The sequence below is a fragment of the Nerophis lumbriciformis genome, linkage group LG23 (genome assembly GCF_033978685.3).
Source record: "Nerophis lumbriciformis linkage group LG23, RoL_Nlum_v2.1, whole genome shotgun sequence".
In the NCBI taxonomy this organism is placed as follows: domain Eukaryota; kingdom Metazoa; phylum Chordata; class Actinopteri; order Syngnathiformes; family Syngnathidae; genus Nerophis; species Nerophis lumbriciformis.
In genome coordinates, this window is record NC_084570.2 from 28,737,357 (window position 1) to 28,764,509 (window position 27,153).

General features: G+C 39.3%; 1 protein-coding gene across 5 annotated transcripts in view; it reads left to right on the forward strand.

Moving 5' to 3' along the window:
- ikbke (inhibitor of nuclear factor kappa B kinase subunit epsilon) overlaps nucleotides 1-27,153 on the forward strand; it is a 43,075-nt gene that overhangs the window by 12,406 nt on the left and 3,516 nt on the right. For 3 of the 5 annotated variants that reach the window (XR_009817755.1, XM_061984845.1, XM_061984847.1), the window contains exons 3-18: nucleotides 2,700-2,837; nucleotides 2,913-3,042; nucleotides 6,903-7,084; nucleotides 10,195-10,355; nucleotides 10,435-10,545; nucleotides 12,494-12,673; nucleotides 18,137-18,333; nucleotides 18,439-18,512; nucleotides 18,592-18,683; nucleotides 19,526-19,627; nucleotides 19,731-19,788; nucleotides 19,936-20,048; nucleotides 20,135-20,211; nucleotides 20,282-20,321; nucleotides 20,391-20,492; nucleotides 20,591-20,687. Coding sequence is in view for 4 of the 5 variants with exons in the window: in XM_061984845.1 (XP_061840829.1) it covers nucleotides 2,700-2,837; nucleotides 2,913-3,042; nucleotides 6,903-7,084; nucleotides 10,195-10,355; nucleotides 10,435-10,545; nucleotides 12,494-12,673; nucleotides 18,137-18,333; nucleotides 18,439-18,512; nucleotides 18,592-18,683; nucleotides 19,526-19,627; nucleotides 19,731-19,788; nucleotides 19,936-20,048; nucleotides 20,135-20,211; nucleotides 20,282-20,321; nucleotides 20,391-20,492; nucleotides 20,591-20,687 (1,854 nt within the window). In the remaining variant the exon portion in view is untranslated. Of the gene's footprint in view, nucleotides 1-2,699; nucleotides 2,838-2,912; nucleotides 3,043-6,902; nucleotides 7,085-10,194; nucleotides 10,356-10,434; nucleotides 10,546-12,493; nucleotides 12,674-18,136; nucleotides 18,334-18,438; nucleotides 18,513-18,591; nucleotides 18,684-19,525; nucleotides 19,628-19,730; nucleotides 19,789-19,935; nucleotides 20,049-20,134; nucleotides 20,212-20,281; nucleotides 20,322-20,390; nucleotides 20,493-20,590; nucleotides 20,688-23,617; nucleotides 24,046-27,153 lie in introns of those variants that run through there. The other 2 variants (XM_061984848.1, XM_061984846.1) reach the window with 2 other exon arrangements.

Sequence of the window (27,153 nt, forward strand, 5' to 3'; positions counted from 1 at the left end):
TTCCTACAATGTGAATTCCTGGATTTTTCTTTCACATTCTGTCTCTCACAGTTGAAGTGTACCTATGATGAAAATTACAGACCTCTGTCATCATTTTAAGTGGGAGAACTTGCACAATTGGTGGCTGACTAAATACTTTTTTGCCCCACTGTATATGGTATATGATTGATATCACTCGACAACTCTTATTTTGATGAAGTATAGGATCTATTACATTACATAGTTTGATTTTTTGCTCCTATCTGCTTTTTGCAGGAAGATTTAAGCCTCTTTTGCACGCTTTTTGTTTTACAACACCCATCTTGGCTTGGTTGATGACCACTGCTTTTCACTTCTGGGAAGAAGTCACGTGTCAAAATACAAGCAATTGTTTATGGTGTGTTTTTTTGTTTTTTGTTACGCCCTAAAGTGTTAATACTGTAAGTATTGTACTTACTACGCACCAGCTGTTTGATTGAAATGTGCATCGTAGTTGTAGTTTTCTTTGACAACAATGGAGGTATTGTAATCTCCTAGTAAAATCTCCAATGCTATTCAGTAGCATGTAACGCGGTGTTGCGGTTGAAAAAATCTTCACAATAATGCCGTGACGCGTGACTGTAACAAAAAAAACTTGGTGGGTGTACTTTTTTCCGGCACTTTGGCAGGTCGGAAAATAAACTACATCTCGCAGAATCCTCTGCAGTAGCACAAGATCACAATGTGGGGGCGTGAAGCGCCGCAAAGGAGAGAGAAAGAGGAAGTAGGAAGTGAATTGTTGTTTTTTTTCAAAATCCACCCACAACTGTTTGAGTTTTGTTGCTAAGAAACAGACAAACAAACCCTGGCGAAAACACAACCTCTTTGGCGTAGGTAATAAAGCTCTACAACATTTTTAAGTCTTTTTTTTTTTTTGGACACAATATCGTACCGTGACATTATGATATCAATACATCCCTACTAATCAGTAGAATGTCTATAGCAAAGTTATTCTATATTAGCATCAAGCCAGCACATATTTGGAAAGGTGGAGCTTTACTTTACTTACGTTGAAACGTTGTTTTTTTTTGTAAGTCAATTACTTTGTTGACATTGAAAATTGCAACATTAACCAGAGGTAGTTTGGTTGAGTCTGCTCTCGGTGCTGCTGGAGTGATCGCCAAAGTGCTAAGAGTTGGCAACCAGATGTGACATCAGGCGTCACCTAGGTACCGTAACATGGCATCGTTAGATTTTACGTGAATCAGTGCCCGGTAGGACCGCCAGGATTTGCTTGGTGCCAAAAAAGTGCCGGATTCAGTACCCATCCCTAATAATCACGATATAACGATAGTATTCAAAGCTCTATTGCAGGCCAAATTTATATAATTTATGTTGTATGTTTCTATATTGCGCAACTAGGGTTGTATGGTATACCGGTACTAATAAAGTATTGCGGTACTAATGAATGAAAAACGGTACTATACTCTGTTTGAAAAGTACAAGTTCCCCATGTTTTTTTTAAATTGTTTTTTTAACGGGCATGACAGCGTGTTGTCACGTTGTGTCATTGCTGGTTTTACGAGCAGGGGAGCATGTTTGCAGCGCACACACACGGAGTACTTACAAGCAGACACAGTGTGTAGACAGAAAAGGGAGAATGGACGCATTTTGGCTTAAGAACTAAAGATAAAGGTGAAGTTATAACACTGAAACACCCTCAGGAAGAGGTGCTTTAAGACATGGCTAGCTTGCTAGCAACTAACATCCATCCACAGTCGGCAGTGTTTTAGCTACTTCTAAATCACTAATCCTGGCCTCCATGGTGACAAATAAAGTACCGGTAAGTTTCTTACACGTACCATTATCACTGGAGGACCAGGAATAGCTAAACATGCTTCACTACACACCGTGGCTCACCGGCCTCACTGCTAATGATACCATTCCTGAATGTCAACAAATGCCATTGTTGGATCTAAACCTGATATCCACTGTAATGTTATCAAGTACAAGAGCGTATCTAGTCGATACTACTATGATTACATCGATATTTGTTATCGTCACGAAATATTTAAATTCATATTACGTATGTTTATAAAGTCAGGAAATAAGTCCCTGGACACATGAGGATTTTGAATATGACCAATGTATGATCCTGTAACTTATTGGTATCGGATCCATACCTAAATTTGTGGTATCATTCAAAACTAATGTAAAGTATAAAGCAACAGAAGAATACGTGATAATTACATTTTAACAGAAGTGTAGATAGAACATGTTGAAACAGAAAATAAGCAGATATTAACAGTAAATGAACAAGTAGATTAATAATCCATTTTTACAGCTTGTCCTTAATAATGTTGATAAAATAATAGAATATAAATGACACAATATGTTACTGCATACGTCACCAGACTAATTAGGAGCCTTTGTTTACTTACTACTAAAAGACAAGTTGTTTAGTATTTTCACTATTTTATTTAAGGACAAAATTGTTCTTCAATTGAAATAAGAAACATATGTTTAATGTAACGTAATATTTTTTGTTCAAATAAAACCAATAATGCAATTTTTTTGTGGTCCCCTTTATTTAGAAAAGTATCTAAGTATCGAAATACATTTTGGTACCAGTACCAAAATATTGGTGTCAGGACATACATATGCGCAGCCCTAATTGACAATTGCCGCAAAATACTGAGATCTGACTTTTGTCGTTTTATTTGTGCCTCATGTACGTCCAGAGGTCGGGCGAGTTGGTAGCTGTCAAGGTGTTCAACGTGGCAAGCTACAACCGAACTCACGAGGTCCAGATGAGGGAGTTTGAAATGCTCAGGAAGCTCAAGCACAGGAACATCGTAAGGCTGTACGACGTGGAGGAGGTAAAGCCGCCATTTGTGCAGAAACCCAACAAGCGCGGGTCTTGCACGCATGCTCTGATCTCCCGTCTTTTGCAGTTGCCCTCCAAGCAGAAGGTGCTGGTGATGGAATATTGCTCTGGAAGAAGTCTGCTCTGCTTGCTTGAGGAGCCAGAAAATGCCTTTGGCCTGCCTGAGACCGAGTTCCTCACTGTCCTGCAATGTGTCGGTAGGAGGATGAACATATTTTTACGTAGGAAAGTGATACCTCGGTTTTCATTGTTACTTCGTTCCACATAGTCCCTCAAAAACCAAAACACTTTTTAATAAGCGATAAGAACGCAGAGACAACGACCGTGTGCGCACACAACTTTGTTCACATCAGGAGTGTCCAAACTTAATTGGATATTAAGAATCTGTGAAAGTTCGACTCCTACCTTGTTTACTTCCGTGACAACCTCCTTAAAGTTTTGTAATCAATCAGAAAATGCGCCAAACAATGAATACTTGTGGAGAGTGTTTTGCAGTTTTCTCATCATTCTTTGTAATGGCTGTAGTTTGGAATTTTGTATGTTTTTTTTATAATATCCACCAAGTTCAGTGAGCAGGTTATGTGTGACCATGTTTTGTGTTGTTTGATTTTTATTTTTTCCACCATGACTAGGGAAGGTTGTTTGCATTGGGTCATATAAGTAAATGGTGCACATAGGTCCATTCCGACCATAATTAAATTACTTGTATTGATGGTGACAAAATGGCAGCATCAAAGGCAGTCATTTTAAAGTGAATGCAATCTCCCTGCGGGCACAATTCCTGTTTTAACTCATGACTTTTCGCCGGCCAAATTGAAGACGCTGGAGGGCCGCAGTTTTAACACCTCTGATCCAATCGCACAACCAGGCATGTGATTTTTCCGTCTATAGTCGGAAATCCGTTCTTTTTTATCTCTGTAAAAATATTGAAAAAATATTTTCCGTTTTTCTTCATTTTTTCCCACCTGCAGTTAGAAGTGGAGAGGGAGTCGAAGAGACAGAAATTGGCTATAAAATTCAAGGAACAAAAAGGAAAATGCAAGCTGCTCAGAAATTTGCCAGGAAGGCTGGGTTCCCTCCGGGTACTCCGGCTTCCTCCCACCTCCAAAGACATGCACCTGGGGATAAGTTGATTGGCAACACTAAATTGGCCCTAGTGTTGTCTGTCTATCTGTGTTGGCCCTGCGATGAGGTGGCGACTTGTCCAGGGTGTACCCCGCCTTCCGCCCGATTGTAGCTGAGATAGGCTCCAGCTCCCCCCGCGACCCCAAAGGGAATAAGCGGTAGAAAATGGATGGATGGATGGGCTCATGTCAGAGCCATCAAAGTCAAAATGCCCAAATAATGTATGAATGAAACAAAGTCATGTGTAAATAATGTCAATAACTTGATGAACCATCTGTGGCTGTGAAGTGAACACTAGTAAGGTTGTAAATACTGTATAGAGCAGGGGTGCTCAATACGTCGATCGCGATCTACCAGTCGATCGCAAAGGTAGTATTGGTAGAGCGCATTACATTAAAAAAAAATTTACGCCAGCCTATCATCCATCCCGTCTTTTGATTGATAAACAGGGCAGCCAGTCAGATGACATCTTCGTTTTTCTGACACTTAGGTCACTGCGCATGCGCAAACAACGGCGCTCAGTGCAGCAAAGCTAACAGCTTGTCAGCGAGTTACCGCCAATTTTCAGCCCTCGGTTTTTTCTCTTAAGGGTATAAAAATGAGTGGGGGAGCTGGACCAAGTAAAAAGACAAAAACTTATCACTTTCATACGGAATGGGAGGAGGACTTTTTTTTTCACGATGACATTTTCGAAGTGCGTTTGCCTCATCTGCCAATCTGCCATCGCAATACCAAAGAAGGGAAATGTGGAGCGGCATTTTCGGACTATTCATGGAAAATACGACACCGACTTCCCGCTGAGAAAAAGAAAGGTGAAGGAACTGAAATCCCAGTTGTCCGGACAGCAGTCATTTTTCACACAACAAATTTCAAAAGCGAAAGTCGCCACCGAAGCATCATTCCGGGTGAGTCACATCATCGTTAATAACAAGAAGTCCTTCCAAGACGGAGAGATGGTTAAGGAGGCATTCGTTGAAGCAGTTGACTCATTGTTCCGAGACTTCAAAAATAAGGCAGAAATATTATCTTCAATATAAAGAATCCTCAATATATTTAGAAATAAATATATGTTTTGCATTTTTGTAGTAGGTACATCATTTTGACTTGATCATTTTATAAGTAGCTTGCATGCTGAAAAAGTGTGAGCACCCCTGATTCTTGTATTATCATTAAACACCTTTAATTTATTAACAATATTAACTATATGTGTTAAACATGCTTGCATTACCATTAAACACCTTTAACTTGTTAACAAAAACATATATTTCCATCCATCCATCCATCCATCTTCTTCCGCTTATCCGAGGTCGGGTCGCGGGGGCAGCAGCTTAAGCAGGGAAGCCCAGACTTCCCTCTCCCCAGCCACTTCGTCCAGCTCCTCCCGGGGGATCCCGAGGCGTTCCCAGGCCAGCCGGGAGAGATAGTCTTCCCAGCGTGTCCTGGGTCTTCCCCGTGGCCTACCGGTCGGACGTGCCCGAACCACCTCATCTGGCTCCTCTCGATGTGGAGGAGCAGCGGCTTTACTTTGAGCTCCCCCCGAATGACAGAGCTTCTCACCCTATCTCTAAGGGAGAGCCCCGCCACTCGGCGGAGGAAACTCATTTTGGCCGCTTGTACCCGTGATCTTGTCCTTTCGGTCATGACCCAAAGCTCATGACCATAGGTGAGGATGGGAACGTAGATCGACCGGTAAATCGAGAGCTTTGCCTTCCGGCTCAACTCCTTCTTCACCACAACGGATCGATACAGCGTCCGCATTACTGAAGACGCCGCACCGATCCGCCTGTCGATCTCACGATCCACTCTTCCCCCACTCGTGAACAAGTAAATAAATAAGTAAATATAAATTATATATATGAATGAGGTAGATCCCCACGACTTGATCAATTGAAAAGTAGCTCGCCTGCAGAAAAAGTGTGAGCACCCCTGGTATAGAGTATGCTAACCCATGTGGTTCCTGTGGATGTGAACACAAGTTGTAATTACTGTTGTGACTAAATAACATAGTGACCTAAACAGACATAGTAATGTGTAAATAATGTCAATAACTAGATGAACCATCTGTTGCTGTGAAGTGAACACTAGTAAGGTTGTAAATACTGTATAGAGTAGGCTAACCCATGTGGTTCTTGAGGATGTGAACACAAGTTGTAATTACTGTAGTGACTAAATAACATAGTGACTGAAACAGACATAGTGATTCATTTGGATGAACGGACTATGTATTTATCTCAACTCTGTTGATAATTTTTCAATTCTTTAAACACTAAAACATCTTTAAATGGTGCTTTTATTTGCTAAATTTTGCATGTTCAATTGCTGAAAAACCAGGAGCTTCGGGGGGGTTGCCCCTCTTGTCCCCCCCACCAGGGCACCAGACCCCCGGCTTATTTTCAGTCTTTTTCATTAAGTTTAAATCACATGCCTGCACAACACGTCACACTGTCGTGACTCCGCAGTTCCGCCGCCATATGCTACAAGCTGTCTCCCTCTTGAACGCTTCAGGGAGTGCAGTGTCTGATAGGAGGAATATATGAAGTGGTTCATCAACTTGTGTGCGTTCTATGAACAAATACAACACACACACACACATAACAGAGATGGCTTGGCTCTAATCCGTCCATAGTGTCTGAACTCTAAAAGAACCAATATCCATTCCTTACAAAGACTGAGTCAACAACATTAAGGATTCTTTGTCCGGGCACTCATTTTGGCAATAATTTTAATCAAAAACCGAATCGTACAAAAATCTGTAATCTGCCCCAAAGTCAAACTGTGACCCCCTTAACACTTATGTTACCTGCTGATCAGTTTTAAACTAGAAGTCTACTGCCAAACCTAAGTGTTTAAAGAGCGTGGCTTGTGACGTGCATCATGCTTTTGAACATTTTTAACTTTTATACCCGGTGGTTGGTTCTCAAATTGTGTTCAGTGCAGGGAATGAACCACCTGAGAGAGAACGGCGTGGTCCATCGAGACATTAAACCAGGCAACATCATGCGTCTGACCGGGGAGGACGGCAGGTCCGTCTATAAGCTGACAGACTTTGGAGCGGCACGAGATTTGGAGGATGACGAGACGTTTTTGTCCATATATGGTACTGAAGAATATCTGGTAAGCCATCAGATAAAATGAGTGTGTGTAGCAGGTAATAATTCCTACCAAACAACAAACTACAGGTAGCGTTCCATCACTGAATGATTTAAAACATTTTTACCAGGCTCAGATTTTTGGTTTTAGACACTGTAGTGCCCTCTATTGGCCAAAATCAGTAATGCGCAGACCTGCTGTTGTCAGGGGATATAGTTCAAAGTAAAATATTGGTAAGTGTAGTTAATGCTATATATAACGATGCAGGTCAAACAACAAGGGCAACACTGACTCCAAAAAGTCACGCCCCAAGCTAAAGAAATTGTACAAAGTATGGAAGCCCATTTCTGCCATAAAAAGTACCCCAATGTTAAGTCATAATTATGAGATAAGAAAGTCAAAGTTATGATATAAAAAGTCAAAATTATGAAATAAAGTCGATATTACTTATCTCATAATTTTGGCTTTTTTTCCCTCATCATTTTGACATTCTTATGACCATAAGATATGATAACATTAACCGTATCCACTCACCCAGGGGGGGTCCCAACATCTGCGGACCCTTCCAAGGTTCCTCGTTGTCCCCATTGCGTTGAGTTTTTTTCTTGCCCTGATGTGGGATCTGAGCCGAGGATGTGGTTGTGGCTTGTGCAGCCCTTTGAGACATTTGTCATTAAGGGCAATATATAAATAAACTTTGATTGCACCTGGGGATAGGTTGATTGGCAACACTAAATGGTCCCTAGTGTGTGGATGTGAGTGTAAATGTTGTCTGTCTATCTGTGTTGGCCCTGCGATGAGGTGGCGACTTGTCCAGGGTGTACACCGCCTTCTGCCCGATTGTAGCTGAAATAGGCTCCAGTGACCCCAAAGGGAATAAGCGGTAGAAAATGGATGGATGGATGGATGATTTGGTTTTTATTGATCTTTTCGACTTTCTATCTCAAAATTATGACTTTTTATCTCATTATCTCGACTTTTTATTTCATAATTATGACTTTTGCATAATTATGACTGCCATCATTTTGATTTTCTATCTCCTAACTATGACTCATCTCAAATTTTGACTTTTTATCTCACAATTAGGACTTTTTATTTTATAGTTTCGACTTATCTAACAATTATGACTTTATCTCATAATTTTGATTTTCTGTCTCATAGTTGCGACTTTCTCATAATTTTGACTTATCTGACAATTATGACTTTATGTCAAAATCTTGACTTTTTATTTCATAATTATGAGTTTGTCATAATTTTGATTTTCTATCTCAAGGGTCACCAACGCAGTGCCCGCGGGCACCAGGTAGCCCGTAAGGACCAGATGAGTAGCCCTCTGGCCTGTTCTAAAAAATAGCTCAAATAGCAGCACTCACCAGTGAGCTGCCTCTATTTTTTTAAATTGTATTTATTTACTAGCAAGCTGGTCTCGCTTTGCTCGACATTTTTAATTCTAAGAGAGACAAAACTCAAATAGAATTTGAAAATCCAAGAAAATATTTTAAAGACTTGGTCTTCACTAACTGACAAGAAACAGATAACAGATTTGGTGTCCAGTTCAAAGTGTGACATGATTTATTTAAAAATTTGAGTGTTGACTTTTGTATTTTACATGAGTTATTATTTGTACGAACATGGTGCAAAGTAATTCATGATTTGTTAAAAAAATGTTAGTGGCTAGCTAGTTAAAATGGGATATTGTGATTTCACAAGACTGTCTTAGAAGTGATCATTTGAAAATGTTCAATTTGAAAAATGTGCACTTAGAGAAAATATAAAAATAAAGTGTTGCATATTGATATTTATCTGTTTCTATGTATATTTATTGTGAGAAATCATTAAATGATCAGTGTTTACACAAAGATAAATATCATTAATTATTAATAACATAGAGTTAAAGGTAAATTGAGCAAATTGGCTATTTCTGGCAATTTATTTAAGTGTGTATCAAACTGGTAGCCCTTCGCATTAATCAGTACCCAAGAAGTAGCTCTTGGTTTCAAAAAGGTTGGTGACTGACCCCTGTTCTATTTCATAACTATGACTTATCTCAAATTTCGACTTTTTATCTCATAATAGACTTTTTCTTTTATAGTTTTGACTTATCTCACAATTATGACTTTTTATCTCATAATTTTGACTCTTTTCTCACAATTATGACTTTCTTTTATAATTTCGACTTATCTCACAATTATGACTTTATCTCATAATTTCGACTTTTTATCTCATAATTATTACTTTTTCATAATTTTGACTATCTCATAATTATGATTTTCTATCCGATAATTTCGACTTTCTATCCTATAATAAATGATAAATAAATAATGACTTTCCTATTTTAAAATTTCAACTTTTTAGCTTATCTTTTATCTCATTTTAGTTTTTATTTCATAATTATGATTTTTTTATCTCATTTGTATTTTTATTTCATATTTATGACTTTTTATCTTATATTTTGGTCCAGCTCATATTTTGGACTAGCTCATATTTTGGATGTTTTATCTCATAATTTTGACTGTATCTCATTATTACAACTATCTCATAAATTTGACTTTTTATCTCATTATTACTTTTTCATAATTATGACTACCTCATAATTTATTTCTATCCTATTATGACTTTCCTATTTTAACATTTCCACTTTTTGACTTCTCATTTGGATTTTTATTTCATAATTTTGACTTTTCATCTCATTTGGATTTTATTTTATAATTATGACTTTTTATCCCATATTTTCGACTATCTAATATTTTTTTTAACTTTTTATCACATAATTATGACTTTATCTCATAACTATGACTTACCATTGGGAACTTTTTTTAAGTGGCGGATACAGGCTTCCATAAAGAAGGGATGAAAATTTGACAAACTGTATTTGATGTGGTTAAATAAGACAATACATCAATTGTTATTGTTTTGATACAAGTTGTGTATACTTCCATCTTAACTTCTAAGTGATGTAATGATTCTCTTTAAACAGCTGAGTCAACAGATGCTTGTGTCATACATTTCATCTTGCCACAATTGTTTTAATAGGTTGCACACAATTGCTCAATCATGTCGATGTTTGAAGCAATATCATGTGTGTGCTATGGGAAGACACGATGTATTACCTTCTGAAGTATCTCCGTATGTAGCACCCAGACATGTATGAGCGTGCGGTACTCCGTAAGCCTCACCAGAAGTCCTACGGAGTGAGCGTGGACCTGTGGAGCGTGGGTGTAACATTTTACCACGCCGCCACTGGGAGTCTCCCTTTTGTGCCGTACGGAGGGCCCCGTAGGGACAAGCAAACCATGTAAGCCCCGAAAAGCCCCGATGAAACACTTTCCTGCACTTGCACTGGCTCAACTTGACTTGTGTGCGTTGTTACGCAGGTTCAAAATCACCACAGAGAAACCTACAGGAGCCATTAGCGGAATACAGCGGGTGGAGAACGGACCGATCGAGTGGAGTTCACATCTACCTCAGAGCTGCCAACTGTCAGAGTATGTCACCTCTGAGTTTGTATCATGCATCTATAGCAGGGATCGGAAACCCAAAATGTTGAAAGAGCCATATTGGACCAAAAATACAAAAAAAAATCTGTCCGGATCGCCAACATTTTTTATACTGTACCTTTTATATAGGTGTTATAATGAAGGCAACACATGATGTAAGTGTTTATATTATCTATATTAGCCTACTATCAAAATTACTTTAAAAGTCTTATATAAGTGTTATAATGAAGACAACACATGATGTAAGTGGCTATATTAGCCTACTATCAAAATGACTTCAAAAGTCTTAGGTAAGTGTTATAATGAAGACAACACACAATGTAAGTGTCTATTTGAGCTATATTAGCCTACTATCAACATTTCTTTAAAAGTCTTATATAAGTGTTATAATGAAGACAACACATGACATGTCTATATTAGCCTACTATCAAAATTACTTTAAAATTCTTATATACGTGTTATAATGAAGATAACACATGATTTAAGTGTCTATATTAGCTACACTATATTGTCAAAAGTATTTGGCCACCCATCCAAATGATCAGAATCAGGTGTCCGAATCACTTGTCCCGGCCACAGGTGTATAAAATCAAGCACTTAGGCATGGGGACTGTTAATACAAACATCTGTGAAAGAATGGGTCGTTCTCAGGAGCTCAGTGATTTCCTGTGCAACAAGTCCAGTCGTGAAATTTCCTCGCTCCTAAATATTCCAAAGTCAACTGTCGGCTTTATTATAAGAAAATGGAAGAGTTTGGGAACAACAGCAACTCAGCCACCAAGTGGAAGGCCACGTTAACTGACAGAGAGGGGTTAGCGGATGCTGAAGCGCATAGTGCAAAGAGGTCGCAGACTTTCTGCACAGTCAATTGTTACAAAGCTCCAAACTTAATGTGACCTTCCAATTAGCCCACGTACAGTACGCAGAGAGCTTCATGGAATGGGTTTCCATGGCCGAGCTGCTGCATCTAAGCCATACATCACCAAGTCCAATGCAAAGCGTCTGATGCAGTGGTGTAAAGCACGTCGCCACTGGACTCTAGAGCAGTGGAGATGCGTTCTCTGGAGTGACGAATCACGCTTTTCCATGAGTCTGGGTTTGGAGGTTGCCAGGAGAACGCTACATTTCGGACTGCATTGTGCCGAGTGTGAAATTTGGTGGAGGAGGAATTATGGTGTGGGGATGTTTTTCTGGAGTTGGGTTTGGCCCCTTAGTTCCAGTGAAAGGAACTTTGAATGCTCCAGGATACCAAAACATTTTGGACAATTCCACAATTCCATGCTCCCAACCTTGTGGGAACAGTTTGGAGCGGGCCCCTCCCTCTCCAACATGATTGTGCACCAGTGCACAAAGCAAGGTCCATAAAGACATGGATAACAGAGTCTGGTGTGGATTAACTTGACTGGCCTGCACAGAGTCCTGACCTGAACCCGATAGAACACCTTTGGGATGAATTAGAACGGAGACTGTGAGCCAGGCCTTCTCGACCAACATCAGTGTGACCTCACCAATGCGCTTTTGGAAGAATGATGGAAAATTCCTATAAACACACTCCGCAACCTTGTGGACAGCCTTCCCAAAAGAGTTGAAGCTGTATTAGCTGCAAAAGGTGGACCGACATCATATTAAACCCTATGGGTTTGGAATGGGATGGTACATTTCATGTTCATATGTGAGTCGAGGCAGGTGGCCAAATACTTTTGGCAATATAGTGCATATTAGCCTTGTGGACTTACTAGATTTAAAAAAAAGCGTTTGATATTATTTCTTCCTTATTTGCTGCTCCTTGAAATGTATTCTAACCACTGTTGGTTAAGTGGTTTTCATCTTCATGGGAACAAAGCTTGGTGTTAAAACTCTGATAAACAAACTACATGTGTTGTCTGAGGCCTTGCATTTCTTCTGGCTCACCCGTCTTTCTTAACTGTCACCGCAGGGGTCTGAGGATGTTGACCGTTCCCGTACTCGCCGGTATACTCGAGGCAGACCAGGAGAGATGTTGGGGCTTTGACCAGTTCTTCACCGCCACAACAGACATACTACAGCGACAGCCGGTGCACGTCTTTGCTCTCCAACAAGCTGTGGCGCACTGTGTCTATGTGCACCATTACAACACGTGAGCATTGTCTTGCAACGTTAAGCACTATTGACATGAGGGTTTTCTATTGACATTAGGGTTTTTATTCGTGCCATTATGTAACCGCAAGAGGCGTCATCCGCGTTTGAGGGGCAGACATGTTGGCGAGTGAAGAATTGTTAAGCTCGCGTTTATCAGTCTCACACTCCAAACAGGAGGAAAGAGGTCTCACTCTTAGTATCGCTCTCAGCACCTGAGCGTGTTTATTTAACAGTAGAATTAACTGAATGCAGTGAGCCCTCTTTTCAGTCATCCACAGTCTTTGTCCGTTCGGCGGGCGGAGAGCGGGGCACCAGCTTAACACACACAGGCAGCCTCCCAACTCGCCACAAAGTAACAAAAATTAGGCGGTTGTGAGGATATTTTAGCTTCAAATCAGATGGGCAATATGAGCCCATTAACACGGACAAACAAAAATGACATGATCACGTGGTGGCAAATATTTAAAAAAATGCACTTTAAGATTTTCAATAGTTTTATGTAAGTTACATTTTTGCTAACAGAAATGAGTCAATTATATTTTTTGTTTGTTTATTTATTTAAGATAACAAAGTTAATTACAGTCCAATTACTGTAGAATGGTAAACAATTCTACAGTAATGAGAAATAGTTTTACATCCTATTAAATGGTTAATTGCATTATCATAATAATTATACCGTATTTTTCGGACTACAAGGCGCACTTAAAATCCTTTCATTTCCCAAAACTCGACAGTGCGCCTTATAACCCGGTGCGCCTAATGTACGGAATAATTGTGGTTGTGTTTACCGACCTCGAAGCTATTTTATTTGGTACATGGTGAAATGATAAGTGTGACCAGTAGATGGCAGTCACACATAAGAGATATGTGTAGACTGCAATATGACTCAAGTATCCATCCATCCATCCATTTTCTACCGCTTATTCCCTTCGGGGTCGCGGGGGGAGCTGGAGCCTATCTCAGCTACAATCGGGCGGAAGGCGGCGTACACCCTGGACAAGTTGCCACCTCATCACAGGGCCAACACAGATAGACAGACAACATTCACACACTAGGGCCAATTTTAGTGTTGCCAATCAACTTATCCCCAGGTGCATGTCTTTGGAGGTGGGAGGAAGCCGGAGTACCCGGAGGGTACACACGCAGTCACGGGGAGAACATGCAAACTCCACACAGAAAGATCCCGAGCCTGGGATTGAACCCAGGACTACTCAGGACCTTCGTATTGTGAGGCAGACGCATTAACCCCTCTTCCACCGTGCTGCCCATGACTCAAGTAAACAACACCAAAATGTTATATATTCCATTGAAAATATAGAACATTACACACGGCGCTCAAAAATCTATCAAAATGTTTTTAGTACGACTTGGGTAAGCTATGAAGCCGCACCGCTTGATGGATTGTACTGTGCTTCAACATACGAGTATTATTATGGTGTGTGTATAAGGCAGACCTGGGCAAACTAAGGCCCGGGGGCCACATGCGGCCCGTTAAGCTTTTCAATCTGACCCGCCGGACATTCCCAAATAATTATTTTTAGATCTTTACGATGGAAAGTGTAGCTGCCATTATGATGTGCAGTGATATTTTCAAATGACCATATGTCTTGAATTATACAAAATATTTCAATGGTTGGAATCTGCGCTTTTGCATGATATACTAGTTACTATGGTAATCTAATTAGTTACTATGGTAATCTAAATCTTAGCAGCTCAAATGAGGTACCAAGCAGTGTGGGTGGGGAGCGTTTCCACAGAGTGTTTCCAGAGCGGCCAGCCTGAAATGCGGGTGTCAGAGACAGACGTGGAAGGAGATTTTTACAACAAAGTTCTTAAGCTTAGTGTTATATCAGATTGTAGGTGTTTTTTTTACCCTTTCCGTTCATATTTCGCTGTTTGTTGCATTTTAGTTGCGTTTGGCTTGATTGTAAAATATTTCGATCGTGGCTCCAGCGCCCCCCGCGACCCCAAAGGGAATAAGCGGTAGAAAATGGATGGATGGGGGGGGGGGGGGGGGGGGGGGGGGGGGGTGAAGTTCATATGTTGTCAATATTCAGTGTTTTATTGTTCATAGTTAATATTGTGAATCCCACATTCTTTGTTTTCCTGTACATTCTGGGTGTCTCATTCAGTAAAAAAAATTTAAATTCCATTCCGTTTTTTCACGGGACACATGTCCGGCGTTGTTGTTGCACTAGTGAGCCACGGATGAGGAGATGCTGCTCCATTATTGATTGAAGTAAAGTGAACGTTATTAAAACAGTTAGCTCCATCTTTTGACACTTCTTCCACCCCCGTCCTTGCACGCTACACCGCTACGACAAAGATGACGAGGAGAAGATGCTGCCAAAGGTGAGCCACATAAATAAGACCGCCCACAAAACGGCGCATCCTGAAGCGACTGTCAGAAAGCGACTTGAAGATGATCTGTAAAACATCATCTATGCAACATTTTGATCAAATAACCACCATTACATGTTATGTAGACCACAGGGAAGTGTTTTCCATTTAGAAAAAAATTATAATAATATGACCCCTTTGTTGCGCCTTTTGTATGAAAATAGACCTGACTAGACCTGCTCATCGGCAGTGCGCCTTATAATCCGGTGCGCCCTATGGTCCGGGAAATACGGTACAAAGCCAGATGAATGACTGAGCATTTCATGAAATCTACTTTTATACCCAATCATGGCACCCACCTGTTCCCAATTTGCCTGTTCACCTGTGGGATGTTCCAAATAAGTACCAGTATTTATTGCCACCTTTACCAACTTCTTTGTCACGTGTTACTTGCATCAAATTCTAAAGTTAATGATTATTTGCACAAAAAAAAATGTTTATCAGTTTGAACATCAAATATGTTGTCTTTGTAGCATATTCAACTGAATATGGGTTGAAAATGATTCGCAAATCATTGTATTCCGTTTATATTTACATCTAACACAATTTCCCAACTCGTATGGAAACGAGGTTTGTATTATGGGCCTGCTGCAATGCAAGCGCCCACTCACGTTTTATCCTAACTTTTCAGCTAAGTTGGTATGTTTACACTTGTAAATAGTGCCGTTTGGTATTTCCTCTTACTTTGTCACGTGCAAGCATGCTAACGTTTTCTGCTAGCTTTTTCGCTAATTTCTTATCTTTTAACCTAAAAATCATGATTTTTGATACTTGGTGCCATCCTGGAAGTATGCTATCGTCTTCTATATTAGTATGCTACCATTAGCATGCTAACACTCTTTAGCTAATATTGTATGTTTAAACCTACAAATTATGATTTTCGATAGTTGGGGCCATCTTTGCCGTATGCCAACGTCTCATATTAGCATGCATTGTATAGTTACTCCTAGAAACCATGGATTTGGACACTTGGCGCCATCTTATAAGTATGCCGACTTCCACCGACCCCCCGCCAGATGTTCAGAGCACAGATAGCAAGCCCAACAAAATTTATGCGGGAATTTTCTAGTTATATATTATTATTACATAACATTATAAACATTGTATAGTTTTTATTGGTTATTTAATCGGTTTAGGAACATGATGTACACAAAAGCTCCCGTTCTAATGTGTGACACCTTGAGAGAACAATATGTTGACTGACATTTTAAGAAGTAACGGGCCTTCTTTCACTCGTTATGTTTGCAAATCGAATCGCAATTATGGACAGAAAAATTGCAATTAGGTGTTTTCTCAAAATTGTGCAGCCTTTTTAAGTATTATTTATATCAAATAATAACATTTATTTATAATGCACTTTTAATTTGACACCATATACCAAAGTGCTACATATTAAAAGGCATAAAAAAAGAAAACATTGCATAAAACCAGGATTTCCCCTAGATTGCCACTATAAATTGTAGTGGTGGTGGGGGCGTGGTCAATATGACATCATATATCTGACATGATAATTTTGATTTGCAATGATGCATATATTTTCTTTAAAAAGGCTAAACAAATACTTTATGTATATATAAAAGCATATATTAGTGCTATTATTAATATTACCATTAATAATTATTAACATTATATAATCAGAATAACAATCAGCTTCAACACAAAGAATTTGACTCTTTGTACAATGCAATTTTAATTGTTGCTTATTGTAAAAGGTAACTCAGGCTTTATTCTGCCCTCCCTGAATGTTGCAATTTCGTTTAGTAAAATATGTAAACAGTCCTTTGAGTTAGTTTTGAAAAAAATTACTTAAGGTATTTTGTTGATATTCTTAACAAGCACACAAAAAAAATACATTAAATATACACATGAAGTGCACATACATGTAGGAATCCCGTTAGATTATTTAAATAATTTGGAATTAACTAAAATAAGATATGCATTAATTAGTTTAAAATACCTTTTTCTTCAACTTTCTCTTTACTTTTGCCGGGTGTCGACTCGTTCAGCTGACGCGCTTCTAACAGGCGATTAAATGCACGTTTTTTTTTCTTCAAAATAAAGCAACGAGGAACGTTTTTATGATATTTGGGCTGTTTTTCAAACGTATTATAGCCAATAATACGTAAATAATAGACTACATATGGTACAAACCCCTTTTCCATTTTCGGAAATTGTGTTGGATGTAAATATAAACGGAATACAATGATTTGCAAATCATTTTCAACCCATATTCAGTTGAATATGCTACAAAGACAACATATTTGATGTTCAAATAATCATTAACTTTAGAATTTGATGCCAGCAACACGGGACAAAGAAGTTGGGAAAGGTGGCAATAAATACTGATAAAGTTGAGGAATGCCCATCAAACACTTATTTGGAACATCCCACAGGTGAACAGGCAAATTGGGAACAGGTGGGTGCCATGATTGGGTATAAAAGTAGATTCCATGAAATGCTCAGTGATTCCCAAATAGAAATAAATACTAATAATAATGATTTCAAAGCAACTTATCCATCAATTTGTGCAATATAAAAGTAGAAATCGATTTCATGGTAAAATTGTGAAATTTACTGTGGTATTTACAGCATTTTTCTCTAAATGGAAAAAAACAGTACTTTTTTTTTACTGTAATAAACTGGTTTTAGCATTTACGGTAATACACCGAAAAATCTGCAGTTGTTGATTTGCGGTAAAAAAAACAAACTGGCTACTCAGGTGCCAATATTTTACAGTAAAATTCTGGCAAATGAGCTGCCTTTTTTTAACCATAAAAACAGCAGTACTGTGTTTCCATTTACAGTAAAATACAATAAATTTTGAGGTGAAATTATTGCCACTTACCATATTTTTTTTACATTTAAAATAAAAATATCTACTAATAAAATGTGTAATAATAGTATTCACTGTCAGAAGCGGCCCTCTTAGGGCAACTATAACTGCGATGTGGCCCTCAATGAAAACTAATTTGACACCCCTGGTTTACATGTCGGGGAAACCCTGTAAAACACATCAGATGGCCAACAACAAGCGCTCCCTGTCGTCTGTCCATCCTCCCAGGGTGTCCGTCTTCTTCGAGGAGGTTGCGTCGCAGACTGGAATTCATGTCCCATACCAGCAGCTCCTCTACTTGGGCTATGAACTTCCACTAGAGGGCAGCATGAAAGTGGTCAACCTCCCAAACACCACATGCGAGCGACCGCTCATACTGGTCAGTCACAGGCCAGAAACCAACAGCAGCCTGCCCTTTGGGGAACGTAAGATGCATCTTTTGTAACACACATGACACTTTTTACAGGATATATTGGGTGCTACATATAATTAGCATGAGACATGTGTGCTTTGTCTTTAATATTTGGTAGCTTTTTTTTTTGTAGCAGAGACTCCAACCATCCCTCCCAAGTTTGACGTCAAGGCAGACTACAACTTCTCCAAGGTGCTGTACATTTCTGTTGAAAAATCTCTGGGTTCCAACAGAGCACATCACAACCTCTCCCATTTTACTGCAACTGCAGGTGGTAGTGGGGGTGGTCCACCAGTACCTGAGGATAGCACAACTGCTGCACTCACACCGAGAGCTGCTGCTGGAAGGATATTACTGCTACATGTAAGGATCACTCCTAAATGTTCAAGTTCACTCACTGCTTTCACTTATCATTCAATCGTGAAAGAAGCAGGAAGTAGTACTAGATTATATTAGATAATCCAGTTGTACCTAATGTCATATTTTATTATGGGGAGGCGGAGCTAAGCTTCAGCTTTATACAGTGCATCCGGAAAGTATTCACAGTGCTTCACTTTTTACACATTTTGTGATGTTACTACCTTATTCCAAAATGAGATTAATTCATTTTGTCCTCAGAAATTCTACCCACAATACCCCAAAATTATACTGAAAAGTTTTTTCTTTTTTAAGTTTGCACATTTTTTTACAAATAAAGAAAATATAAATGCTCAATACCTTTAGCAGTAATTACAGTCTTTTTGAATACGATGCAGCAATGTACATGCTGGATGAAAACCGACGCTTCCCAACCAATCTGATGGAGCTTGAGAGGTGCTGCAAAGAGGAATGGGCCAAACTGCCCAAAGATAGGTGTGCCAAGCCTGTGGCATCGTGTTTAAAAAGACTTGAGGCAGGAATTGCTGCCAAAGGTGCATCAACAAAGTATTGAAAAAAGGCTGTTAATACTTATTTTACATGTGATTGTTTAATTTTGCAAAATACAAATACAAAATTGTTTTACATTGTCATTATGGGGTATTGTGTGTAGAATTTTGAGGACAACAATGGATTAATTCCATTTTGGAATGAGGCTGTAACATAACACATTTTGGAAAAAGTGAGGCGCTTTGAATACTTTCTGGATGCACTGGAAATGCCAAGTCTTATTTATTTCAGGCATATTTGTTGTTTTCCAAAAACTGCAATAACTTGACTGTGTTCAGGATGAAGTTGCGCGCCGAGTGCGGCGAAGCAATGCATAATATCTCTAAGATCAGCATTAGACTGAGGTCCTGCCTCAGTGTACAACACAGGACAATTGCACTGTGAGTCCAGTTGCTTACATAAAAGAAAGAAATATAATAGATAAATATTTGTCCAAACATTGATGTTACTTATCTGTTTTTTCTGTCATGTTTGTGTCTGAAGAGGTCACCGCACCTTGGGAAACCTGGATGCTGCAGATAAGAATGACAGATTGCAGCAGGTGAGTGGCGCCAGCAAGCTTAGCCTCGCATTAACTTCCTCCAGCGGGACATTCTGCGTACCTGAAATTGGATTACTGGAAAACGTGCAGAAGGAGAACCAAAACATACGAGTAAATGCAACTCCATTTGCTTTTATGACCCTGCAGGTCAACGAGCACCTGCCCATGTATGCCGCGGGCATCCAGGAGTTTCAGAGCCGCCTTGAGCGCTTGCAGATAGAACAGGCCAAGCTAGCAGAGGCCCATGCCAGTGAGAAAATGTACCGTACTTCTGAACAAAACTGCAAGTCACTGCTTCACCCAGGGGTCATGTGCAACCTCCTTTTTGACCTCCTGTCTCCTCCAGGTGTCAAAGAATGCAGGTGCTCCTCCAGAAGATCACGTCCATTCATCAACTTTACCATAAAGACAAACATTTGGGCAGTATGTGTTCATAACTTTCACACTTCCCTCCCGCACGTTTGCTGCACCTGACGTCTCGTTTTCTCCACAGGGTTGCCATATAACGACGAACAAATCCATAAGTTTGAGAAGTATGTGGCACATCTGCTGCACCGGCTGCCCGACAATCCTCTAATCTGCTTATACTTCCTCTATCCCAGAATCCACCTGTGCTTTCACATCAAGCAAATAAAATCTCTCTTCAGAGAGGACTGTGTGCAAAGGTACAAGGAGCTGTTGGTCACCTCCGAGACATGGAGCAGGTCAGAGCACACTCGGAGCCCAGAAACATCATCACTGCAAATATTGCCAATAACGCACAGTGAAATTACCGTGGAAGTAAATGTGTCCCTATGTGCAGTATTTTACTAGAAATGCAGACCCATCTGCAGGACTTCAGTTCCTTCTCCGCAGGCTTGTTGGCCGACCTGGAGATAACTGAACAGCACCTCAACAATGTGAGCTCCAATCAGGGGATGTAACACAAACAACACATGCTGTTAGTTTTGCATTAATGCACTACTAAATATATATACTGTATGATAATCCCAAAACTAGTATTAAGGGTGTGTTATGATTGAAGAAACACAACAAAACAGACAATTTTAGCGCTTACCATAATTCTTGCTTTAAACCAGGCCTGGGCAATTATTTTGCCTCGGTGGGGCGAAATTTAGAGAGAAAAATGTGTCTGGGGGCCGGTATTTCTATTTTTAGGAACACTAATACAAAACCTCAACATAATGTCTGAACGCTAAAAACGTTATGACAGACCGCCTTACAAACGGAATGGAATTTAAAAAAAATTTTACTGAATGAGACACCCAGAATGTACATGAACATAAAGAACGTCGGATTTACAATATTAACTATGAATGATAAAACTCGATCGACATATTTTACAATCAAGCAAAACGCAACAAAAATGCAACAAACAGTGAAATATGAACGCAAAGGGTAAAAAAACAAAACACCTACAATCTGATACATCACTAAGCTTTAGAACTTTGTTGTAAAAATCTCCTTCCGCGTCTGTCCCTGACACCCGCATTTCAGGCTGGCCGCTCTGGAAATACTCTGTGGAAACGCTCCTCACCCACACTGCTGGGTGCCTCATCCGAGCTGCTGTGACGTAGATTACCATAGTAACTAATTAGATTACCATAGTAACTACAAACCCCGTTTCCATATGAGTTGGGAAATTGTGTTAGATGTAAATATAAACGGAATACAATGATTTGCAAATCATTTTCAACCCATATTCAATTGAATATGCTACAAAGACAACATATTTGATGTTCAAACATTTTATTTTTTGCAAATAATCATTAACTTTAGAATTTGATATCAGCAACACGTGACAAAGAAGTTGGGAAAGGTGGCAATAAATACTGATAAAGTTGAGGAATGTTCATCAAACACTTATTTGGAACATCCCACAGGTGAACAGGCAAATTGGGAACAAGTGGGTGCCATGATTGGGTATAAAAGTAGATTCCATGAAATGCTCAGTCATTCACAAACAAGGATGGGGCGAGGGTCACCACTTTGTCATCAAATGCGTGAGCAAATTGTTGAACAGTTTAAGAAAATCCTTTCTCAACCAGCTATTGCAAGGAATTTAGGGATTTCATCATCTACGGTCCGTAATATCATCAAAGGGTTCAGAGAATCTGGAGAAATCACTGCACATAAGCAGCTAAGCCTGTGACCTTCGATCCCTCAGGCTGTACTGCATCAACAAGCGACATCAGTGTGTAAAGGATATCACCACATGGGCTCAGGAACACTTCAGAAACCCACTGTCAGTAACTACAGTTGGTCGCTACATCTGTAAGTGCAAGTTAAAACTCTCCTATGCAAGGCGAAAACCGTTTATCAACAACACCCAGAAACGCCGTTGGCTTCGCTGGGCCTGAGCTCATCTAAGATGGACTGATACAAAGTGGAAAAGTGTTCTGTGGTCTGACGAGTCCACATTTCAAATTGTTTTTGGAAACTGTGGACGTCGTGTCCTCCGGACCACAGATGAAAAGAACCATCCGGATTCTTATAGGCGCAAAGTTGAAAAGCCAGCATCTGTGATGGTATGGGGGTGTATTAGTGCCCAAGGCATGGGTAGCTTACACATCTGTGAAGGCGCCATTAATACTGAAAGGTACATACAGGTTTTGGAGCAACATATGTTGCCATCCAAGTAACGTTACCATGGACGCCCCTGCTTATTTCAGCAAGACAATGCTAAGCCACGTGTTACATCAACGTGGCTTCATAGTAAAAGAGTGCGGGTACTAGACTGACCTGCCTGTAGTCCAGACCTGTCTCCCATTGAAAATGTGTGGCGCATTATGAAGCCTAAAATACCACAACGGAGACCCCCGGACTGTTGAACAACTTAAGCTGTACATCAAGCAAGAATGGGAAAGAATTCCACCTGAGAAGCTTAAAAAATGTGTCTCCTCAGTTCCCAAACATTTACTGAGTGTTGTTAAAAGGAAAGGCCATGTAACATAGTGGTGAACATGCCCTTTCCCAACTACTTTTGAAAATTTGCAAATCATTGTATTCCGTTTATATTTACATCTAACACAATTTCCCAACTCATATGGAAACAGGGTTTGTAGTATATCATGCAAAAGCGCAGAGTTCAACCACATCATAATGGCCGCTACAGTTTCCATCTTAAAGATCTAAACAAATTATTTGGGAATGTCCGGCGGGCCAGATTGAAAAGCTCAACGGGTTGCATGCTGCCCCCGGGCCTTAATTTGCCCAGGTCTGCTTTAAACTGATCATGTATTTTATTATTCTTAAAACAATGGTGATTGCTCAAAGACTGCGAGGGAAGCTCGGCTTCTACTAAAACACAGATGTCAGCAGCCCGCCACTTTATTTTATATGGCCCGCTCACAACTGGAAATATTATGCGCCAGTAAGTGCCTTACCTTTTCTTACTAACTGTATGATTTTTTTTTCATTTTGAAAGTAAAAAATATATCTACTGTGTGAAATGGCATAATTTTTAAAATTTACAAGTGCCCAATAAGGCAGAGCTTGGAAAATATTTTGACTCGGGGGGCCACATTAAGAGAAAAAAATGTGTCTGGAGGGCCAATGTGTATGTGTATATAAATGATGTGTACACATTTAGCTTTAAAAATCTGCTGTATAGTATGTGTTTGGGTCCCTTTTTTTCAGGAACACCAATACCAAAAGTCACAATGTCCAATAGTTCAAAAAAACGGAAGGGAATTTTACAGTTTTTTACCGAATGGGATACCCAAAATGTACATTAAAATAAAAAAAGTGGGATTGACAATATTAACTATGAACAATAAAACACTGAATATTAACAACATATGAACATCGCTCCTCTTTTTCTTCTCAGACCAGCTCCTAGATGGACATCTTTTACAATCAAGCAAAACACAACACAAATGTAACAAACAGCAAAATATGAATGCAAAGTGTAATAAACACCTACAATATGATATATTATCACTTTTATGCAGACATTTGTTGTAAAAATTTGCTTCCGCATCTGTTCCTGACACATGCGTTTGGGGCTGCCTGCTCTGAAAACAAACCCCGCCCACTCTGCTTTGTTCCTGGTCTGAGCTGCTGTGACGTAGATTACCGTAATAACTCGTAAAACACTCAAAAGCACAGATTTCAACCATTGAAATACTTTCTATAGTTCAAGACTTACGGTCATTTAAAAACAGCACTGCACATCATAATGGCGGCTATAGTTTTGATGTTAAAGGTTTAAAAAAATTATGTAGAACGTCCGGCGGACCGAATTGAAAACCTTAATGGGCCGCATGTGCCTCGCGGGCCGTATTTTGCCAAGGTCTGCAACAAGGCAACAAATATTATATTATCATACTTTCTAAACAGTTTTTTTAATCAAAATAAAAAATAAACACCTAAATATCTGTTTGACTTAGGAAATTTAAAACAAGTTTTCTATCCGATTGTACACTGTAATAATGACAATAGATTTTACGGTAACATGTACGGTGGTTCTTACAGCACAATACTGTAAATAAAAAATAAAAACTCTACCGCTGTATTTTACAATAACATTTTGTCAACTGAGCTGCCAGTTTTTTTTACTGTACAATATCAATATACGGTTGTTGTTTTTACAGTGTTACTGTAAATGGGAAAATAGTACCAAATTTTTTTTATGGTAAAAAATTGGCAGCTCAGTTGCCAGAATGAAAAAAGTAGTGTTACTGTTTTTCCATTTACAATAGTGTGTTGTAAGAACTGTTGTGGCTTTTACTGCACAATTCTGGCGTCTAAGCTGCCTTTTTTCCCCCGTTAAAAAAACATTTACTGTCTTATTTTGCCATAATATTCTGGAGACTTAGTTGCCAATATGTTACTGTGAAATATCCAGATGTTGTACGTAAAAATATATGCAAAATAATTAAATGCAGACGCAAAATCATATATTAATCACTGTTACAGCGGCCCTCTGAGGGCAGCCATAATTGATGTGGCCCTCAATAAAAAACAGTTTGAAAATTCCTGTACTAAAATGTCCCCCAAAAAATTAAGAGGTCAAATAAATACTTTTGTGTTGATATTTCGTTGACTAATTATGCGTCAGAATATGTTCAACTTGTGTTCAAAATCAGCTACTTTTGTGACATCTGATGCAATTTTTCTTGCGGTAGTAATATTCTGTTATTTTGTCAACATTATTAAGGACAAGCTGTAAAAATGTATTATTAATCTACTTGTTCATTTACTGTTAATATCTGTTTTTTTCCAATTCAACATATTCTATCTACACTACTGTTAATCAGAATAAATGTAATAATCACTTATTCTTCTGTTGTTGGATACTTTACTTTAGTTTTGGATGATACCACAAATTTAGGTATCGATCCGATACCAAGTAGTTACAGGATCATACATTGGTCATATTTAAAGTCCTCGTGTCCAGGGACATATTTCCTGAGTTTATAAACATAATATGAATTTTAAAAAAAGGAAAAAAGATTGTGTGACCACAAAAAAAAATCGATGTAACCATAGTAGCATCGACTAGATACGCTCTTGTACTTTGTATTATTACAGTGGATGTCAGGTGTAGATCCACCCATGGCGTTGGTTTACATTTTGACGCCGGTGAGCTACGGTGTGTAGTGAAGCATGTTTAGCTATTCCTCGTCCTGCAGGGATTATACTTGTAAGAAACGTACTTTATTTGTCGCCATAAAGGCGAGGATTAGTGATTTAGAAGTAGCTAAAACACTGCCGACTGCAGCTGGACGTCAGCTGCTAGCTGGCTAGCAATGTTTTAAAGCACCTCTTCCTGAGGTCGTTTCAGTGTTATAACTTCACCTTTATCTTTAGTTTTTAGGCCAAAATGCGTCCGTTCTCCCTTTTGTGTCTACACACTGTATCTGCTTGTAAGTACTCCGTGTGTGTGTGCGCTGCCGAACATGCTCCTCTGCTCGTAAAACCAGCAATGTCACGACGTGACAACGCGCCGTCATGCCTGGGAACCGGTACTTTAGTATAGTACCGTTTTAGATTCATAAGTACCACGATACTATACCAGTACGGGTATACCGTACAACCCTAACGTCTAGTATATAAAAACAAACAGGGGTGACAGCAGGTGTATGCGTTGGTGTGTAGACAAAGACAGTTTTTAAACTACACTTGTGTGGATGGAGATCATTTTAACCCCAAATATGCATTTTTGAAACTGTCTGTGTTCGTGTGGACATGGCCTGAGGCTGAATCTATTTTTGATTAACAGTCAAATAAGTTAGTCAGCAATCTTCAAATACAAATCACCGCCAAAGCATTTTTCAAGCTTAATTTGGTTGTTCTGAGTTGATACGGAAAATATTACAATTCAAGTGATGTTTTCTTTGCCTAATACAGCATATCTTCATTGTATCTTATCTCTTATTGGCTACTGTCCTTGTGTTTAGAGAGGAGCTGTAAAGGAGCTTCCCCTTCTTGAAAGACCAGCAGTCGCCACTGTTGTAAAACATGTCAGCATTCCTAATATTTATGCATCATATGCTGGTTATATTACAAAAACCAAAACCAGTGAAGTTGGCACGTTGTGTAAATGGTAAATAAAAACAGAATACAATGATTTGCAAATTCCTTTCAACTTATATTCAATTGAATAGACTGCAAAGACAAGATACTTAACGATCGAACTGGTAAACGTTGTTATTTTTTGCAAATATTAGCTCATTTGGAATTTGTTGCCTTCAAAATAGCAAGCACAAGTGGCAAAAAAGACTGAGAAAGTTAAGGAATGCTCATCAAACACTTATTTGGAACATCCCACAGGTGAACAAGCTAATTGGGAACAGGTGGGTGCTATAATTGGGTATAAAAGCAGCTTCCATGAAATGCTCAGTCATTCACAAACAAGGATGGGGCGAGGGTCACCACTTTGTGACCAAATGCGTGAGCAAATTGTCACAGTTTAAGAACATTTCTCAACCAGATATTGCAAAGAATTCTGGGATTTCACCATCTACGGTCTGTAATATGATCAAAAGGTTCAGAGAATCTGGAGAAATCACTGCACGTATTTTTCATGGACGCCCCTGCTTATTTCAGCAAGACAATGCCAAGCCACATTCTGCACGTGTTACAGCAGCCTGGCTTCATAGTAAAAGATTGCGGGTACTCAACTGGCCTGCCTGTAGTCTCCCATTGAAAATGTGTGGCGCAATATGAAGCCTAAAATACGACAACAGAGACCTGGGACTGTTGAACAACTTAAGCTGTACATCAAGCAAGAACAGGAAAGAATTCCACCTGAAAAGCTTCAAAAATTGGTCTTCTCAGTTCCCAAACGTTTACTGAGTGTTGTTAAAAGGAAAGGCCATGTAACACAGTGGTAAAAATGCCCCTGTGCCAACTTTTTTG